Below are 21,174 nucleotides of genomic sequence, written 5' to 3'. Positions count from 1 at the left end.
AGAATAATACTGGGTAGTATATACTAAATGATTTGGACACTAAGTTCTTTAGGAGATCAGAGGAGAGAGAACCAACATGACTTGTCTAAGGAAATCTTTAGGCCCAGGTCCTCCATTTTCAAAAGCAAGAACTCATTTTTATATATTTTTTTCACATTGACATTTTCACATTTGTTTTTGCATCTATGTTAGAATGCTTTGTAGGGGATTTTGACTATCGAACTGAAATAGTTATGAAATCATAGTGGACTTTAAACAGTTTTCAGTATTTTGTTGTGCTACATGAGGACAACGACTGTTGAGAAAATCCAGTGTATTCTTAATTGTTTTAACTTACTAAAAAACAAGCTTAAAAGAGGCAAGGAAGGAAACTATTTTTAAAGGACTATTACGTGCCAAGTGCTTTTCCAAATAGTATCTCATTTGATCTTCACAACAGCCTTGTGAAGTAAAACACTTTTTTTCTCTTTACCCTTCTATCTTAGAATCAATACTATGTATTGGTTCCAGGGCAGAAAAGTCCTAAGGGCTAGGCAATGAGGGTTAAGTGACTTGCCTAGGGGTCACACAGCTAGGAAGGTCTGAGATCACATTTGAACCCAGAACCTCCTGTCTTTGGGCCTGGTTGTCAATCTATTGAGCTACTAGCTGACCCTAGTAAGTACCTTTTATCCTCATTTTAGAGTTGAGGAAATTGAGTCAACAGGTTAAATGATCTGCTGAGATACAGCTACTAAATCTGAGGTTAGAATTAACTTTACCTCTTCCTGATTCCAGGTCCAGCACTTTTATTTATTTCACCACCTACTTGTCAGGATCACATAGATAATTCCTAAGAGACAGCCTGGTGGGACAGTCTTAGAGTCAAAAAAGCCTGTGTTTAAGAGCAGTCTCTGGCACATACTACATGTAAACATGCACAAGTCATTTCATTTCTCAGTGACCTAGGCAAGTCCAAGATTTTAAGATACAGTTAAGCTGTTTTATTGATAGTCATTTTCCACTCCAAAATATTTCTACACTCATGAAATCACAGGGCTGAGCCAATAACAAGAACAAAAAATATTCTGGATAGTTTTACAAAATTGTGGGATTTTCAGGTTTCTTTAAAATATCAGTTAAGTTGTTAAAAAATGAATTTGTGCTTTTTAATTAAAAACGGGTTGGTCAGATCAGCATTAGAAACATATAATGCAAATGTCACATGTTTATTCATTGTCTAGACTGGTAAAGATTTTTATTACTTAAAAAATATTTCCTTGGTAAATTAGTTCAACTTGCAAAGTAAATTACTGCTATTCAGTCACATCTCTTCAGTATATTCTTTTAAGTCCAGCTACTAAAGGATCTTTATCAGTAAATATAGTTTTTGAATGCTTTCCTTCATAATCTTGAAATTTATGATAGAAAATTTAACGTGTGGCCAAAACATATAATATCTGAAGCAAAGTATATTTTTTAATCATTTAAGAAGTTGAATATTGTGAAATCATAGGAATTAAAACCATTTTGGGGGAAATAGACTATTCTTACCTACTACATTTTCCTTTTTTTTTTTCTATTAAATTCTCTAGTCAGCTAAGAGTTAAACTAAAACTTTTGGGTTTTGTTGTAGTCTTAAAGTGGGCAGCAAGGTGGCACAGTGGATAGAGTGCTAAGCCTGGTGTCAGTAACAGTTATTTTCCTGAGTTCAAATCTATCCTCAGGCACTCAATAGCTGTATAACCCTGGGCACTTAACTCTGCTTCCCTCGGTTTCCTCATCTGTCAAATGAGCTAGAAAAGGAAATGATAAACCACTTGAGTATCTTTGCCAACAAGACCCCATATGGGGTCATGAAGAGTCAGACTGAACTGAAATGACTCAACAACAAGTCTTAAATAAAAGTACCATGATAAGGGGGCAGCTAGGTGGCTTAGTGGTTTGAGAGCCAGGTCCAGAGATGGGAAGTCGTGGATTCAAAGCTGACCTTACTTCCTAGTTGTGTGACCCTGGGCAAGTCACTTAACCCTCTGATTACTTAGCCCTTACCATTATTGATTTTAAGAAAGAAGGTAAGGTTTATGAAAAAAAAAAAGTACTATAATATGTAAGAACATAGCACAGTTGACAGTATTGTGTAGGGGAAAGAGCACTGGACTATGTATGATTCAGGAGGACCTGAGCTTTTGTTGCAGATTTACTACTAATTTAAGGAATGACTACAAATCTTCATTTTGGGTCCTAGCTTTTTCCCCAGGAAAAAGAGACTGGAACAGAGAATTATTTAATGTACTCTCTAGCTTTCATTTTCTGAGTCTTTCTACAAGTTACTTCAAATCCTGTATGCTTTAGAATCAAATTTGAACATCTGTACCTCAGAATTTCAGGCACTGCATTAGGCATTGGGGATACAAATACAAAAACATTCTTGATTCAAAAGAATTTTACATTCTAATGAAGAAAATGAGTACACATAAGTTCTGTGTGTATACATAGAATAAATGAAAAAATAAATAGAAAGTAGCTAAATATAAGAGTTTGGAAGAAGGAAACTAGCAGTTCATGTTGAAGGTGGTGCTTGAGCTGCATCTTGAAGGAAAAGAGACTCTTAGAAGTCAGAAATGAAGAGGTAGCATATTCCAGGTATGGTGGATGGCTAGAGCAAAGACATAAAGATGTGAGGTGGACTATTACGAGTGAAGAACAGAGGGAAAGACAGTTTGGCTGGATCTCAGAATGCAGGAGGAGCAACAGTGTACAATGAAGAAACAAAGATAGGTTGGGGCCAGGTTGAAAAGTCTTTATAAGACAAATAGAGTCATTTATACTTGTATCCTAGAGGCAAGAGGGAACTAGTGTGTTTTATTGAGGAGCAATATGATCAGATTTGGACTTAAGAAAAATCAATTTGGCAGCTCTATTTATCAAGAATGGATTGGCATAGGTAGTGTTTTGTGGCCAGGATACCAAAAGGACACTTTTGCAATAATATAGAAGTTGAGGACTTGAACTAAGGTGGTAGTTGTGTGATTAGAGAGAAAGGGTTGGTTATAAAAGTTGTTATAGAGATAGAAATAGCAAGATTTAGCTGGCAACTGAATGGATTGTGGAGTCATTCAGTAAGCATTAAGTACCTCTTGTATACTAGGCACTGTGCTTAGTGCTAGGAATACAAAGAAAGACAAAAGACTAAAAGAATGATGGTGCTTTTGATAGTAATAGTGAAGTGTAAAAGGTAGAATGGGGTTTGGGACAAAAAATAAGGAGTCCACTTTTGAACATCTAGAGTTTGAGATAGTTTTAGGGCAGTGATGGCATACCTTTTAGAGATTAAATGCTCAAACTGCAACCCTCACGCTGCATGTGAGTCTCCTCACCCCTGCCTTAGCCCAGACAGGGGAAGGAGGAAGTGTTCCCATTGGGCTGCTGGGCAGAGGGGCAGGTGAAGTGAGAAATGTCCTCAGGTATTCTTGGGGAGGGAGAGGGGAGCAGCCCCCTCTGGCATGTGTGCCCATAGATTCGCCAACACGACTATAGGGTATTAGTGCCACAGGATTGAAGCTCAGTGGGAAGATTAAAGTTGTATATATAGATCTGTGAGTCATCTGCTTAGAGATGATAATTAAACCTTTAGAAACTAACATGGTTACCAAGAGAACATATAATAAAGAAGGTAGAAGGCCCAGAATGGATTCTTAGGAACATCCATGTTTAGGGATACTGAGAAAGGGTGGCAGACAGGAGGGAGAAATAACTAAGAGAGGGTATATGACATAAAATCACATTGGAAAGTATATTCAAAGTAATCAGCAGTGTTAGGTGTACCAGAAAAGTCAAAAAGGATGAGGACTAAAAAAATACCAGCAAATTTAGCCATTAAAAAATATTGTTGGGGGCAGCTGAGTAGCTCAGTGGATTGAGAGTCAGGCCTAGAGACGGGAGGTCCTAGTTTCAAATCCGGCCTCAGACATGTCCCAGCTGTGTGACCCTGGGCAAGTCACTTGACCCCCATTGCCCACCCTTACCACTCTTCCACCTCAGAGCCAATACACAGCAGTTAAGGATTTAAAAAAAATATTTTGATTACCTTGGAGAGAATGGTTCTAGTAAAATAATGAGATCAGAAGCCAGACTGCACATAGTTGAGAAAAGAAAATAGAGAATCAAATGTGAACAGCTTTTTCTTGGGATTTGGTTGACAGAGGAAAGAGAAGGGAACAATCATTTATTAATCACTTACATATCTCAAATTTTTCTTCAAACATTCCTGTGAAGTAGGTGTTATTTTCATCCTTATTTTGCAGATGAGGAAACTGAGGCAGAGGAGGTTAAGCCTAGGGTCTGTTGGAGGCTAGATTGGAATTCACGTCTTCTGCACTCCAAGCCTAGTTCTTTATCCACTGTATTGCCTAGATGAGACATGTGGGATGATTTCTTGAGTAGATGGTAGGGCCTAGTAGAGATTTTCTAAGGATGGAGGAGATGCATATTTGAAGGGAGTGGAGAAAAAAAAAAACCAATAGCTGAGGAAAGGTTTAAAGTTCATAAGAGGAGATAGTTGAGATTAATTAATGTAGTCCTGTTATTTTAGCAGTATAAGGAACTTCTTCAGTAGAAACTACTGATGCAAATTGTCAGCTAGTCTCAGGAAGCTTGCAGAATGGCCTGGAAGAGTTTTTTCCAACTTGTCCTTGAGTAATATTTTGTTTTCTCTCAATTACATGTAAAAAAAATTTAACATTCATTTGCTAACATTTTGAGTTCCAAATTCTCTCCCTTTAATTCCCCTTCCCCGAGATGTAAGCAGCTTAATATAGGTTATACATATAAGATCTTACAAAACATATTTTCATATTAGTCATGTGGTAGAAGAAGACATAGCAAGGAAAAAGAAACTCCTGAAGAAAACAAGGTGAAAAATGGTATACTCTGATCTGCATTTAGACCTCATCAGTTCTTTTTATGGGAGTTGATGGCATTTTTCATCATAAGTCCTTTGGAGTCATCTTGGTTCTTAGTATTTTTGAGAATAATTATCATTCATAATCAATAATTGATTATCATACAATATTGCTATTACCGTGTACAGTGTTCTCCAGGTTCCACTCACTTTGCTTTGCAACAGCTCATGTTAAATCTTTCCAGGTTTTTCTGAAATCATCTTGCTTGACATTTCTTGTAGCACAATAATATTCCATCACAATCACATGCCATAACTTGTTCAGCCACTCTTCAGTTTTCAGTTGTTTGCCACCACAAAAAAAGCTGCTACAAATAGATCTTTTTCCTTTAAAAAAAATCTCTTTGGGGTACAGACCTAGCAGGAATATTGCTGAATCAAAGGGTATACACAGTTTTATAACCCTTTGGACATAGTTCCAAATTTCCCTCCAGAATGGTTGGATCAGTTCACAAGTCAACCAGTGTACTAGGAGGCTTTAAATGTCTTTGACTATAGTTCACACCAGTATAAATCAGAAGCAGGACTTGAATCTAGGGCCTTTCTGACTCCCAAGGATAGCCTTTTCTCCACCTAACTACAGTACTTTTTTCTCATCATATATAGTATCAAACTAGAAATTACTCTAGTTCAGAAGAGCAGCAAGATCTAGGCAATCGGGGTTAAGTGACTTATCTAAGGTTACATGCTAAGAAGTATCAGAGACCAGATTTGAACCCAGGTCCATCCAGACTCCATGCCTGGTGCTCTATCCATCCACTGTGCTATTTAGCCGCCCTACATGCTCATTTTTTACAAGAGAAAATTAAGATCTAGAAACGCCCACATTGTAACTGGAATTTTAAGACTTAATTCTGATGTTGAGACTCAATATTGCTAAGAAAATGAGTTAATAGTTCCTGTTCTGTAGTAAACAATATTAAACTTAAAAAAATTATAGAAATAAGATACTATATAATTGTCATACATTTGATCTAGATAAAAACTTTAAAATTATTTTATAAAATTATTTGAACCAAGCTACTCATTTTTATAGTTTGTCAAAATGCTTTAACCTTAAAATTCTGTTACTAGCATGGTTACAATATTAATAGTAAATACATTATTAATTTAATTCAATGTTCAATTCAAGGTGCTTGTGCTAGGCACTGGGGGAAATTAAGCAAAAATGAGGCAATCTTTGTTCTTGAGCTTATATTTTCCTGGCAAGTATGATATGTAAGCATAGATGTATATATAGGGTAATTTAAAGAATTAGAATGTCATAACAATTTGGGAGGAATTTGATTAGGAGGCACGACTGAATAGGATCTTGAAGCTTGGGATTCTGAAGGGTCAGTGAGGTGGTACGGTGGATTGACTGTTGATACTGAAGTTTGGAAGTCTCATTTTCCTGAATTCAAATCTGACCTCAGATACTTTATAATAGATATGTGACCCTGGGCAAGTCACTTAACACTGTTTGCCTCATTTTCCTCAAGTGGCAAACCACTCTAGTATCTTTGCCAACAAAATCCCAAATGGCATCATGAAGAGTGGGATAAGACTGAAAAATGATTGAACAACAAACGGAGAAAATTGAAGTTCATTCCAGGAATAAGGAACCTCGTTTGCAAAGCCACAGAGACAGATAATGAAATGCCAAGTTTAAATAACAGGCAATAAGCTAACCTGGTTAGGTTATTTGAAGGTTATTTGAAGCTAGGTTAGATATATTTGAAGGGAGGGAAATAGGCTAGAACTAAATAGAGAAATTTAAATGGCCAACTAAGAAATTTTTATTGATCCAAGATGCATCAGTGAGCTACTAAAGAATTATGAACTGGAGAATGATTTGGCCAGATTTGTGTAATAGGAATATTATTTTTGCATTTAATTGAAAAATGAATTATAAAGAGTTGAGACTGGAGGGGGGGGGGGAGAGAGAGAGAGAGAGAGAGGTATAGCACAAGAGCACATTGTGTTACAGTGGCACAGAATTGAAGACCCTGAATTACTGAACTAAGGTGGTGGCCCTGTGATTGTAGAGAAGGGAATGAATATTCTTTCTTGTTTTTGCCTTGGTAGGATTTAGCAACTGGAAATAGGTTAGAGTGAAGGAAGAATCCAAAATGGGAGAGGTTACAAATTTGTATCTGGTAGTGTTCTCAACAGAAATAAGGAAGTTTAGTGGAGGATAATATAAAATCTGTTTTGAACAAGATTTGAAATGCCATTGGTATATCTAGATTGAGCTATGAGCTATCTAACAATCACTTGGCAATCTGACTAGTTATTGGACCTACAGGATCAGATTTGATCATAGAGAGTGAGTAGAGAGAAGAAAAACAAAGGATTTAGGATATAAACTTGGGGAACATTCATGCTTAGTGGGAAGGAAATATATGATGAATCAACAAAAGAGAGGAAGGCATGTCAGGAGGAAAATCAGGAGAAAGAAGGAAAAGGGAGTATTGAGGAGACATAATTAGCAGTATCAAAAACTTGAGAGAGGCTGAGGACTAAGAAAAGACTTGAGCAGTTAAGATATCACTGAGAACAATTCCAGTCTAATGCCGGGGTCAAAAGCTGATACAAGGAATCGAGTATAAAATGGAAAACTGGAAGTATAGGCAACTTTTTTTTTTTTTTTAAAGAAGTTTGCCAGTGAAAGAGAAGATATGTAGAATGATAATTTAGTGGTAGGGTTACATGAAGGTTTTTTGGTTTGTTTTTTGTTTTTAAACTCACCTTTTGGCTTAGAAAACAGTAAGGGCTAGGCAATTGGGGTTAAGTGATTTGCCCAGGGTCACGTAGCTAGGAAGTATTTAAGGTCAAATTTGAGGCCAGGACCTCTAGTTTCCAGGTCTAGCTAGTCTACTCAGTCACCTTGCCTACCCCCTAAAGGTTTTTTTTTTTAAATTTTTAATTTTTTTTAAGGCTATAGGAGATATGTAGATATTCATACATTTAGAGAGCAGAGAAAGACCACTGGAAAGAGAGACCTGAGATAATCAACACTAAGTGTCTACTATGTTTTAGAGATACAATGTAAAAGGAAAAACATCTCTGCTTTCACAGAATTTATAATCTACTGCAGAGACAAAAATGTACAGCTCTTGTTGTTTACTGAATAGATACATGCTAAGTAATTTGAGAGAGATGGAGAGAAGGCACCAGCAGCTGGGGTGGAGGTTGGGAATCAGGAAAGACCTCCATTGAAAGGAGCCCTCTAGTCTTCAAGGAAATAAAGAATTCTAAGAGGCAGATGTGGAGGAATGAGTATATTCTAGGTATAGGTATTACAGCAGGTGTTGTGTATAAGAATCAATAAGAAGGCCAGTGTTGTTCCTGTGCTTAGTACTGAAGAAGGTGGCTGGGGATACAGTGGCTGTCAGAGGAGTGTTAAAAGATGGAAAGAATATGAAAGAAAGGAATCTAGGATAAAGAAGATAAGAGGGAAGGGAGGAAACAAGCGTTTGGAACCTCTTCTCTGCCAGGAATTGTGCTAACCATGTACTGGCAAAGGGTGTAGAGTAAGGGATTAAAGTTTACTAAGAATAGAAAGGTAACTTGGGGCCACAGTAGGACTTCGTTTTTATTTTTTTATGTTTAACTTTATTTATCTATTTAATTTTAATTTTATTTCAATAAATTTCCACATAAGTTTTCCAAAGTTTTGAGATTCATGTCATCTCCCTCTCTTCTTCCCTCCTGGAGTTGACAAGCAATTCAATCTGAGTTATAAATGTATTATGCAAAATATATTTCCATATTATTAATTTTTTAAGTGAATAATCTTATAAAATCAAAGCTCCAAATCATATACCCAAATAAACAAGTGATAAATCATATGTTTTTATCTTTATTTATATTCCAATAGTTCTTCCTCTAGAGGTGGATAGCATTCTTTTTCATATTTTCCTCAGAATTTTCCTGGATCATTATATTGCTATTACTTGTAAAATCTGTCACATTTGCTTTTTCCACAATATTTCAGTTATTATGTATAAAGTTCTCCTGGTTCTGCTTATTTCACTTTGCATCAGTTCACATAGGTCTTTCCAGTTCTTTCTGAAATCTTCCTGTTCCTTACAGCACAATAGTGTTCCATCACCATCAAATACCACATTTTGATCAGCCATTCTTCAATTAAGGGACATCCTTTTAGTTCTAATTCTTTGCCATCACAAAAAGTGCAGCTATAAATATTTTTGTACAAACGGGTCCTTTGTCATTTTTTTTTTTTATCTCTTTGGAATACAGACCTAGTAATGGTATTGCTGGATCTAAGGGTATGCATTCTTTTATAATAATTCCAAATTGCCCTACCAAATGGTTGAATCAATTCATGAGTTCAGTCATAGGGGTGACTTTCTCTCTCTCTCTCTCTCTCTCTCTCTCTGTCTCTCTCTCTCTCTCTCTCTCTGTTTGCCTCTTTTTTCTCAATAAAGTAGAGGTCGTGAACATCATGGTATGGATGAGAGAGGCATTAAAGAAAGCTTGGGACAACCACTATGAATTGTGATAATCGGGGGAAACCTCAAGGATTACTATGTAGTATGAAAGGCCAAGTTATGATTAGGTAGTGTATTTTGTATTGCATCCAGGCAACCTGGTACTACTTCTTGCAGTGTCATTCAGCAAACTTTGAATTGGGAGTAAAGAGGGAATGGTGTGCCCTTTGGCAAGACATGAGTGATGCCAGATAAGTTAGCTAGCAATTCAAAGGTGGAGAATAATATGGTTGATTTAATCAGCAATAGTGCCCCGACTCTGTGGGTAGGGATAGTGAGGCTAGAGCAAGGGTCAAGAAGTGGGAGAAGAGGTATGGGTTGAGAGACAGAAGGGGTTGTATTAAGAATGAAGGATATTTTAGGAGGAATTTGGCAGTGAGAGAGATATTTTAGAATTCAGCATCTTGAGAATAATATTTGATGATAAGATCTACAGAATAATCATCTTTGTGAGTGGCTGAAATGGAGCAAATATGTAGGACATGAGACTTTAGATTTAAGAATTGGGAAGTCTGACTTTGAGAAGATAGCATTATCTGTTTCTTTATAGATGATGTTGTTTGTATTGAAGTCCTCCCTGATTTTGGGGATAAAGTTGGAGGGGGAAAGTGTGACTCAAGTATTAGAAGGAAAAGAATGATCTGAAGATCAATAAATACTAATGAATAGGACAAAATTACATAGACTGGTGTGTGAATCTAGAAGGAAAAGAGTTACTCAATGTTCATGGCAGTGAAATAGTCTTGGAAAAGCAATGAAGAATAAGGAATATATTTAATTCTCCTCTTACATTATAGTAGGGATAAGTGTATTATGGGAAATACAGGAAATTCTTACAGGGAGTAAGAAAAAGAGCACCTGGTACTGGACAGGGTGATTAGAAATACAGTGGCTGCTACAGGAAACCCAGGTATCTATGAAGAAGATAGAAAGAGTGTAAGAAAGTGGTTTAGGACAGTGATGGGCAAACTATTCCCCTCAGGCTAGATCCAGGCCATAGTTTGCCCATCACTGCCTTAAGCAATTCCATAATCACTATGCCCCCACATCCAGATGTAGTGAATAAGGAATTGCTTAAAGTAGTGATAGGCAAATTACAGCCTGGATCTGGCCCTCGGGGAATAGTTTGCCCATCACTGGTCTAGGATTAAGAGAAGGAAGGGTACAAGCATTTGGGGCCTCCTGTGTGCAACGGACCATTTCAGGTGCTTTACAAACATCTCATTTATCTTTAAAACAATCTTGTGGGGTAGGTTATATAGTTTTTGTTTTGTTCTGTTTTATTTATTTATTTATTTATTTTACCAATTGCACGTAAAAAGTTTTCAATATTTTTTCTTTTCTTTTTTTTTTTTTTAAACCCATAACTTCTGTGTATTGGCTCCTAGGTGGAAGAGTGGTAAGGGTGGGCAATGGTGGTCAAGTGACTTGCCCAGGGTCACACAGCTGGGAAGTGTCTGAGGCCAGATTTGAACTGAGGACCTCCCGCATCTAGGCAGCCTGACTCTCAATCCCCAGTTTTCAATATTTTTCAAAGTATATTGAGTCTAGAATTCTTTTACTCTCTCCCTTTCTCCCATACCCACCCTTTTGAGATGGTAAGCAATCTCACATAGATTTTACATGTGTAAGATAATATTGTTTTAAAAAATATTTTATTTTCCCAATTACATGTAATAGTAGTTTTTAACACCATATTTTCCAAAATTACAAGACCCAAATTGTCTACCTCTCTTCCTTTCTTCCTCCTCTGAGGTGGCAAGTGGCTTGATCTGGATTATACTTGTATGATCGTACAAAACATATTTTCCTTCTTGGTCTTGTTTTGAGAAAATACTCATGAAACCAAAACCCCAAATAAAAACACAAATAAAATAAACTGAAAAATAGTATGTTTCCATCTGCATTGAGACTATCAGTTTTTTCTCTGAAAGTAGATAGCATTCTTTTTCTTAAGTTCTTCAAAATTGTCTTAGATCATTGTATTGCTGAGAATAACTGTCATTCTCAGTTAGTTGATCATCATACGGTATTACTTTTCTTACAGTATTGCTGTTAACTATATACAATGTTCTCCTGGTTCTGCTTATTTCACTCCTCATCGGTTCATTTTAAGTCATTTCAGTTTTTTTCTGAAATCATCATACTCATCATTTCTTATAACACAATAATATTCCATCATAGACATACTACAACTTGTTCAGCAATTTCCCAATTGATGGACATATCCTCAATTTCCAATTCTTTGCCACTACAAAAAAATATTTTTGTACAAATAGGTCCTTTTCCTTTTTTTTTGTCTTTAGGATATAAATCTAGTAGTGTTATTACTGGATCAAAGGTTTTACACAGTTTTATCATCCTTTGGGCAGTTCCAAATTGCCCGCCAGAGTGGTTGGTTGGATCAGTTCATAACACTACAGTAGATGCTTTTATTATCCCCATTTTGCAGTTGGGAAAATTGAGGCAGATTAAATGACTTCTTGAGGGTCATAAAACTAATAGGTCTCCTAGACCAGATTTGAACTGGGGTTTTCTGACTAGGCCCGGCTCTCTATCCACTGTGTCACTTAGCTGTCTCAATTAATGTACATTATTTATAATAGCTAGTAATTAAAAGCATCATCATGGCAGACTGGAAAGACAACATCTCAGAATCATAAAGACCTGATTTTAAGTCCTGCTTCTGGTATATAGGTAACTAGGTGGTATAGTGGCAGTGTGGAGTCAGACCTACTAGCTGTGTGACTCTGAACAAGTCATTTAACCTTGTTTGCCTCAGTTTCCTCATCTGTAAAATGAGCTGAAAAAGGAAATGGCAAATCACTCCAGTATCTTTGCTGAAAACCTCAAATGGCGTCATGAAGAGTCAGACTGAAATGACTAAACAACAAAAAAAATCTAACATAAGCATCTCACCACAGTGGACAAAGCATTTGTTAGTCTCTCAGTGGCCAATGAGACAAAAATGTAGATAGATTGTCCATCTGTACTGGTGAGGGGAATTTCCTTCTGTTCTTGAGGAAATCCTTACATTCTTGAAATCCTAGGTTTAGACTCTCCAACTTGACCTCTGCAGAATTTGGCACTGTTGAATAGCTCTTCTCTTCAGCTCTTTCCTAGATACTTGATTCATGATATTCTTTTTTGGTTGTCTTCCTATCTTTTTTTCAATTATTCTTCTTATTTCTTTTGTTAGATCATAATCCAAGTTCTGAACACTTTGAGTAGATACTTGTCAGGGCTTTGCCTTGTCTCTCTTCTTTCTATGGACTCAGTTATGGACACTATGGACTCTTTATGAATATCTCTATGCAGATGACTTTTATAACTACTTAGCTAGTCCTCAGCTCTCTCTTTGAGTTCTGGTCCCATATTACCCACCTCATCTAAATTTTAATAAATTTGAAACAGAACTTATATTTATTTTTACTCCTAAAATTGTTCTGTTTAGTATTTACTCATTTGTCTTTATATTTTTTTCTCCCAGTAAAATATAAGCTTCTTGAAGGCAGAAACTGTTTTAGTTTCTCTCTTTACATCCCTGGGACCTAGCATAGTCCCCAACATATAGTATATACTTAATAAATGCTCACAGAATGAATGAATTAATGGAGGAAGAGGGAGATAATAGTGAGATAAGTGTTAAGAAATTTTATTTTTTGTTCTTCCTCTGGAACTATATTGCTATGTCATTAAAATTTTTTTTTTTTAACGTAGTAGCCTTTAAAAAAAACAACTTACCTACAAACTTAGTTCCTTACTAAGGTCAGTTCCAAGACAAAGGAGTGGCAAGGGTTAGGCAACTGGAGTTAAGTGACTTGCCCACGATCATACAACCAGGAAGTGTCTGAGGCCAGATTTGAACTCTCATCTCTAGACCTTACTAAACTCCAATCCAGTTGATTTTCCTTGCCATTTTGATTTTTGTACTGTGAACAACTAAATTTCAGTACAAAATCTGTTTATAACTAAATAAGTTTTTTGTTATAAAGGAGAATCATCATATTCTTAGTCATTTTATATTTATTTAAATCAGAAGGTAAAGAAATAAAATTAGTAGGTACAAATTATTATTTGCATGTCAATTCATAGGTAGAGAGTGTTCCTTTAAAATTCATTAAATTTGGGGGCAGCTAGGTGGCTCAGTGGATTGAGAGGCAGGCCTAGAGATGGGGGGTCCTAGATTCAAATCTAGCCTTGAACACGTCCTAGCTGTGTGACCCTGGGCAAGTCACTTAACCACCATTGCCTAGCCTTTAACCACAATTCTACCTTGGAACTAATACACAGTATTGATTCTAAGATAGAAGGTAAGGGTTAAAAAAATTCATTGAATTGATTTGAACTATCATTTAGGCTGTTCTTAGGAAGTAGCAAAATTCACATGAGGGAAAATAAGAGATAACATTTTTCATTCAGATGTTCCGTCATCTGTAAAATGAAGAGGTTGAACTTGACTTCTCAGGTCCTCCCTTTTCAGCTCTAAATCTTTGATCCTATGATCTCTGCACCATAATCATTTTGAAGGGATAAAATAAAGATGATTCTTCCTACCTAATTTTTTCTTTTGGATAGAGGAGAATAAATGTATCAATAATATTGATAAAAATTCATTTTATTGGAAAGTACTCTCTTTCAGAGGCTTTAAAGAAGTTCTATATCTTCTCTTTAGATGTGAAGTTATAAAGGACTCTGTTTTTTGCCATGTGACCTCAATCTTCCTGGTCTCTTAGAACAGGAAAAACACACTTGGGCCCAGATTTAAATGTCTGAGAAACAGTTTGAAGATTTCTAGGCTTAGCTCTCAATTAAAAATATTTTTTTTTATTTATTTCTTTAACCATTTGGAAAATTCTTTTAAAAACAATTAAAGAAGATTCACCTTGGATAATAAGCATATTTGTGCATTGCATTGGTAGATTTTATTGAATTATGAGTTTTGGTAAATTTCTTAAAAGTATTAAAATTTAAGAATTCCTTTTAATATCCTTAAAATTTCTAAACTCAAATTATTTTAATTAGTAATATTTTGTTAGAAAATGGTCACAATAGTCAGACACCTGAAAGGGCTGTTGTAGGGGATAGAAGTATAATTTCTCTGTTTATATTTATTTCCTAAAGGAAGAAAACATTGCCCTCGTACATGGATAACATTTGAATTCCTTTTCTGTTGTCCATCTTTCACAATAAATAATAATCTTTCTTGGATTTGGTTGCCTGGGGTATTATGATAATACATATCTTATTGTTTTGGTTGTAGTTTTTTTAATGAGTTTCATTTCATTTAAAGTAAAAAGTAATTTTTTGATATTTTCTCCTTACCATTCTGTATAGAGAGGCAGATGAAGGCTGTAAAAAGCCTTTAGAAAGATTGCTGAACATCTGGCAAGAAAGAAGTGTTTATGGTGGTGAGTTCATTCAGCAGCTCAAGTTGTCTATGGAAGACTCCAACAGCCCTCCACCTAAAGGTAGAATTATACTTTATTGCTGGTCTTAGGCTGTTTTTAAAAGAGATGGTGTAAAACATACAGTAGAAGTTTTTGTGACTAGTTAGCCATTAAAAAATTTATCAGAGAAATAATAGTGGTAATTATAACATTAGCTTATTTATATAGCCCTTTAAGGTTTACAAAGCATGACTTTAAACAGCCTTATGAGGAAGGAAGTGTATAAATGATCTCTTTGTTTTTAAAAATTTTTTAATTTTAGTTAGAAATTTCTACACAAGTTTTCCAAAGTTATATGATCCATATTGCCTCCTTTCCTTCTTCCCTCCCCCTTCCCAGAACTGGCAAGCAAACTGGGTTGTATATGTATTATCACACAAAACATTTCCATATTATTCATTTTTGTAAGTGAATAATCTTATAAAACCAAAACCCCAAATCATATACCCAAATAAACAAGTGATGATTCATATGTTTTCATCTGCATTTCTACTCCAATAGTTCTTTCTCTGGAAGTAGATAGCATTCTTTTTCATAAGTCCTCAGGATTGTCTTGGATCATTGTATTGCTGTTAGTAGCAAAATTTATCATATTTTGATCTTTGATTCAAAAGATGAAAAGATTTAGATTTTGAGAGGTTAAGTGGTCACATAATGAGTTGAAGCAACTCTAAAGACTGTAAATTACTGATTTGCATTAATAAGTGTCTCTTCATTGGGCGTTTCCCATAGTAATAAAATTACAGGCATTGTGGCTGATGCTGGGGAAAATATGCCCCCTCCCCTCCAAAAAAAGAAAATAAAGAAAATTTTACTAGGGAATACAACTTTATGCAGCTAAGAAAATATAAGATAATTTAATGACAGAGAGAGCATATCAACAGCCACCCTCTAGTTAATCAGGAAAAGCTTTTGGAAGAGATGACACTTGAGCTGAGCCTTCAAAGAAACTATGGATTCTAATAGTTTGAGGTAAGTAGGAATATATTCCAGAACGTTGGAAGAGCTTTTGGAAAGGGACCAAATGGGAAATGGAATACCAAGTTTAGGAAATAAGCAAGTAAGCTAGAATGTAGAGTAAATGAAGAAAATGTGAAATTTCTGGAAAGGTAGTTTGGAGCTAGATTGAGAGGAGCATATGGTGCCAAGCTTAAGAGTTTGTATTTTATCCTGGAGGCAATAGGGAGCCATTGATGATTTTGGAGTAGAGAGTGAGTCAGACCTGTTCCTTAGGAAGATTATTTCAGGACATTTGTAGTGGGCAAATTGAAAACTAGAAGAACTTTTAGGAGGCTTGAAGCATGAAGCAATGAGAGCTTGGAGTAGGATGCCAGCTTTCTGAGAGGAGAGAATAGGAAGGATGAGAGGAGGTGTCCTGGAGATAGAATTGACAAGATTTAAAACCTGATAAGATTTAGAAGATAGAAAAGAGGGAAGACTTGTAGGTGACTTCAAGGCTATCCATTTCTAATATGTTAGCTTTCCTCCTTATGTGACAAGATGAATAGTGGTACCTTTAACAGAAAAAGGAAGGTTTGGAGGAAGGATCAATGTCTTGCATGTAATTGGTGCTGTGAGATTGAAGTTTAGGAAAGTGTTTAGGTATGCACATTTGTATAGAAATGACAAATTAAATCACTAAAAGTGGGGTATAGAAGTGAAGAGGATCTAGCAGAGTAGAATATGATTGGGTTTTTGTCTTGCTAGTCTTGAACTTTATGTCACTTCTTAATGTAGGCTTGGATAATAGTGATTTTGGTTACCACAACCAATTGTAGACTTGTACTGGGTACATAGTCCATTAAACTCTCACTAGGTCTATTATAGATGAATTGTTAGCTAGCCATGCTCCTTATTTTATGTTTGTAGAATTGACTTATTGAACCCAAATATCCCTACTAGACATAGCTTAATGCTATAGTCATGTGTTGGAGAACCTATGGCACATATGCCAGAGTGGGGCCCTCAGATCCCTCTCTGTGGGCATGTGTACCATCATCTAGCACAGAGTTTGCCAGGGTTCTTTACGAGAAAGCCAGAGGGACATGGAATGGGGCTGTTCCCTTCTCTCTCCCCATGAATGCCTGAGGACATTACCCACCCCTCTTAAAGGTTCGCCTTCACTGCTATAGCCTATTAAAATCTTTTGGGATCTTTGCTATCGTCTAGTTATGTTAGCTATTCCTCATAGCTTTGAGTCATTTGCATGTTTGATAAATTTGATAGACACACTATGCCTTAAACATGTGGTTGATAAAAATGTTAAATGACACAAGGTCAAAGAACCCTAGCTTACTCTGGTAGAGATTTCATTCCAGATTAAACTAGAGCCAACTCTTGATTAATGCAGATTTGAATCATGTGAAATTGGACAGTGTGAATTACAAAATACCAGATCATATTTAATGCCAGCCAAAATTCAAGATAAGACTTTTAACATAGTCATTCTATACTTGATTTTCCTTCTGTGTGGATGTGATGTACTGTAAGTCATTAATTTTTTTTATGAAGAATCTTACAAAATGGACAAAGGAAAGACTACTTTACTTGGAAACTGCCAGTGTGGGGTGAGGATAGAGGAGAAAAGGCTGGTTATTACATTAGAATAAAAATTTACTGTAATCGAATAGCATTAATGTGATTATAGTAATTTTAAAATTGGATGAGATGTTAGAATGCCTGAATCTGTGGAATGGAATAGATAAAATATGCAAGCAAAATAAAATAAAAAGATAAAGTTGCATCAACTTTTTGTGATTTGCATGCCACTATAAGGAAAAAGGTGTTAGAAATACAGCATCTTTTTGTTTTATAGATTAAAGATTGCAATTAAACTCATTCCTCTTAAGAGCAGCCATTTAGACAAAAGCTTCAAATTTAAGGTAGTAGGAGAAAAGAAAAATGAAATTTACTTCAAACTTTGTTTTGATTGCTTTAAAAATTCAATTACATAATGTTAAAATTACCAGAGAAGTGGCTACTGCCAATGAAAATGTGACAGCTAAAATATTTTGATGTTTTGAAGAAAATAATTAAAGAAAGTAGATGATAATCTAGTGAATAAAATTTTAAATATGGATCAAACAGACTTATTTTGGAAATGATGACTTCAGTAACTTCAGTTTCTAAGAAGGAAAAAGCTTGACTTTGATTTAAAGTGTCTAAGAATCAATTGATACTTTTATTGGGAGGTAATGGAAGAGGACTTTAAAGTAAAATAGCTCTACAAACAAAACCAATGCAACCAAAATTAGAAGGAAAGCAACAAAATGGGAGAACATTTTTATAACAAAACTCTTTGACAGAGGTTTAATTTCCCAAATATGTAAGGAACTAAGTCAAATTTACAAAAATATCAAGCCATTCCCCAATCGACAAATGGTCAAGGGACACGATTAGATAGTTTTCACATGATGAAATCAAAACTATCAATAAGCACATGAAAAAGTGTTCTAAATCCCTCCTGACTAGAGAAATGCAAATTAAAACAACTCTGAGGTACCATCTCACACATAGCAGACTGGCCAGTATGGCAGCAAAGGAAAGTGATAAATGTTGGAGGAGATGTGGCAAAATTGGGATACTAATACCCTGCTGGTAGAGTTGTGAATTGGTCTAATCATTCTGGAGGGCAATTTGGAACTATGCCTAAAGGGCTTTAAAAGAATGCTTACCCTTTGACCCAGCCATACCACTGCTGGGTTTGTACCCCATAGAGATAATAAGGAAAAATACTTGTGCAAAAATATTTATAGCTGCACTCTTTGTGGTGGCAAAAAATTGGAAAATGAGGGAATGCCCATCCATTGGGGAACGGCTGAACAAATTGTGGTATCTGTTGATGATGGAATGTTATTGTGCTGAAAGGAATAATGAATTGGAGGAATTCCATGTGAACTGGAAAGACTTCCTGGAATTGATGCAGAGCTAAAGGAGCAGAACCAGGAGAACATTGTACACAGAGAAAGATACATTATGGCACAATCAAACGTAATAGACTTTTCTACTAGTAGCATTGCAGTGACCCAGGACTATCCAGAGGAACTCATCAGAAAGAATGTTATCCACATCCAGAGAAACCGTGGGAACAGAAACACAGAAGAAAAATATATGATTGATCATGTAGTTCAATATGGATATGACTAGGGGTTTGATGTTAAAAGGATCACTACTGCAAATATGAATAACATGGAAATAGGTTTTGAACAACGATACATGTATAGCCCAGTGGAATTGCCTGTCAGCTCTGGGAGGCGGAAGGGAAGTGAGGGGGATCATGAATCATGGAGCCATGGAAAAATTCTAAATGAAAAAAAAAATAATAAAGTAAAATAGCATTTAGTCATTGGTCTCAAAATCCTCGTACTCTAAAAGATTACAACAATCTTTCAATTCTTTAGTTACAATTACAACAATCTTCCAGGTCTTTAGTATTTAAATACTAAAGCATGGGTTACTAAAGCTTTTTTCAAAGACTAGTTTTCAAATTATTTTAGCCCAGTTGTTGAAAAATATCATAAGGACAGCAGTATTGCATTTCCAGCATTGCTGATTTTAGATAATGCCCTGGGTCATCCATATTTGGTTCAATTGTGTGAAAATCTAAACATGTAAATTTACTGAGATCAGTATAAAGCTCTTAGTATTTACCAATTTATTACGAAGATTTAAAGAAAGAGAAGATAGTTCAATCTATATTACCAAAATATTTTAAACAACAATTATGTTTTCTTCATATTGTCAGTGTAGGCTTGTTCTTAAGTTTGATATTCAGTCATTTTAAAAAATTTGCTTTCTATACTCTAATAAATTTGAATCAGAAATAAATTTTTCCTTTCCTTTGCTATATTATGTTAATGAACAGATAGCAAATTTATTTTGACAAATTTCATTGCATATTTCCATTGGACTAGAACCGATTGTCACATTTTAAATAGAATTATAATAATGCCAGTTCTAATAATATAAATCAGTGATGGGCCTATGGGCCCCCTGAAATATCCTATCCGGCCATATGACATTATTCCTAATCTGACAATACAATGAGTAGGATACAATACAATGAAGCTTTGAAAGAGTTGCCTTAGAAACAGACTGACAGATGAGCATTTCCTTTCCTTTGGCCCCCTCTTTAAAAAGTTTGCCCAGGGGCAGCTGGGTAGCTCAGTGGAGTGAGAGTCAGGCCTAGAGACAGGAGGTCCTAGGTTCAAACCCGGCCTCAGCCACTTCCCAGCTGTGTGACCCTGGGCAAGTCACTTGACCCCCATTGCTCACCCTTACCAATCTTCCACCTATGAGACAATACACCGAAGTACAAGGGTTAAAAAAAAAAAAAAAGTTTGCCCATCACTGATATAGGTTATTAATGAATTTATTTTAAAAATCAAAACATGATTGTTTTGATTCTATATCATTTAATATCACTAATTAATGGTTGTTCTTCTTGAGGGGGGTTCCGGGTATTTTCTTTTCTTTTTCTTTTAAATTTTCTTTATTTTTCCATATTCATTTTTGTAAGCAAATAAACTTATAAAACCAAAACCTCCAAACATAAACCTAAGTAATTGAAAAATCATATGCTTTCATCTGTACTCTGATGCAAACAGTTCTTTCTCTGGAGGTGGATAGCATTCTTTGTCCAAAGTTCCTTAGAATTGTCCTGGATCTTTGTATTGTTGAGAGTAGCTAAGTCTATCACAGTTGATCATTCCACAATATTGCTGTTACTATGTGCAGTGTTTTCCTGGTTCTGCTTTTTGCACTCTGCATCAGTTCATGTAGGTCTTTCCAGCTCTTTCTAAAATCATCCTATTTATCATTCCTTATAGCATAGTAGTATTCTGTCACCATCATATACCACAATTTTTAGCCATTCCTCAGTTGAGGAATAATCTTGTAGTTTCCACTCAGTTTGAGGTATCTATGGGATATCCAACTTGAGATGCCCAAAAGGTGGTTAATGATGCAGGACTTGACATTAGGGGTAGGCAAATAGTTCTGGAAACTATTTGCATAGACATGATGGTTGAATTCATGAAAGCTTATAAGATCACTAAGCAAGATAGAATACAGGGAAAATAGAATAGACAAGGACAGTCTTGGGAAACACCCTGCATAGTTAGTGGTCTTGACCTACATGAATATCCAGTAGAGGAAATTGAGAAGGAGTAGTTAGATGGGAAAAGAATCCAGAGAGAACAGTGTCACAAAACCATTTGAACGGAGAGGGTCTAGGATGAATTATCCTTGCTGACAATCTAGGTTGTGACTCCTTTGAGTCTTTACT

The 21,174-nt window shown here is 35.7% G+C and overlaps 1 protein-coding gene across 3 annotated transcripts in view; it reads left to right on the top strand.

Moving 5' to 3' along the window:
- The window catches only part of RPRD1B (regulation of nuclear pre-mRNA domain containing 1B), an 88,744-nt gene that overhangs the window by 8,107 nt on the left and 59,463 nt on the right, over nt 1-21,174 (top strand). For all 3 annotated transcript variants that reach the window (XM_044664303.1, XM_044664305.1, XM_044664304.1), the window contains exon 3: nt 14,776-14,909. In XM_044664303.1, the coding sequence (XP_044520238.1) occupies nt 14,776-14,909 (134 nt within the window). The remainder of the gene's footprint in view (nt 1-14,775; nt 14,910-21,174) is intronic.

This window comes from Gracilinanus agilis, chromosome 2 (genome assembly GCF_016433145.1).
Source record: "Gracilinanus agilis isolate LMUSP501 chromosome 2, AgileGrace, whole genome shotgun sequence".
NCBI lineage: Eukaryota > Metazoa > Chordata > Mammalia > Didelphimorphia > Didelphidae > Gracilinanus > Gracilinanus agilis.
The sequence above is the reverse complement of the archived record's forward strand: the minus strand, read 5'-3'. Positions and strand labels throughout refer to the sequence as shown.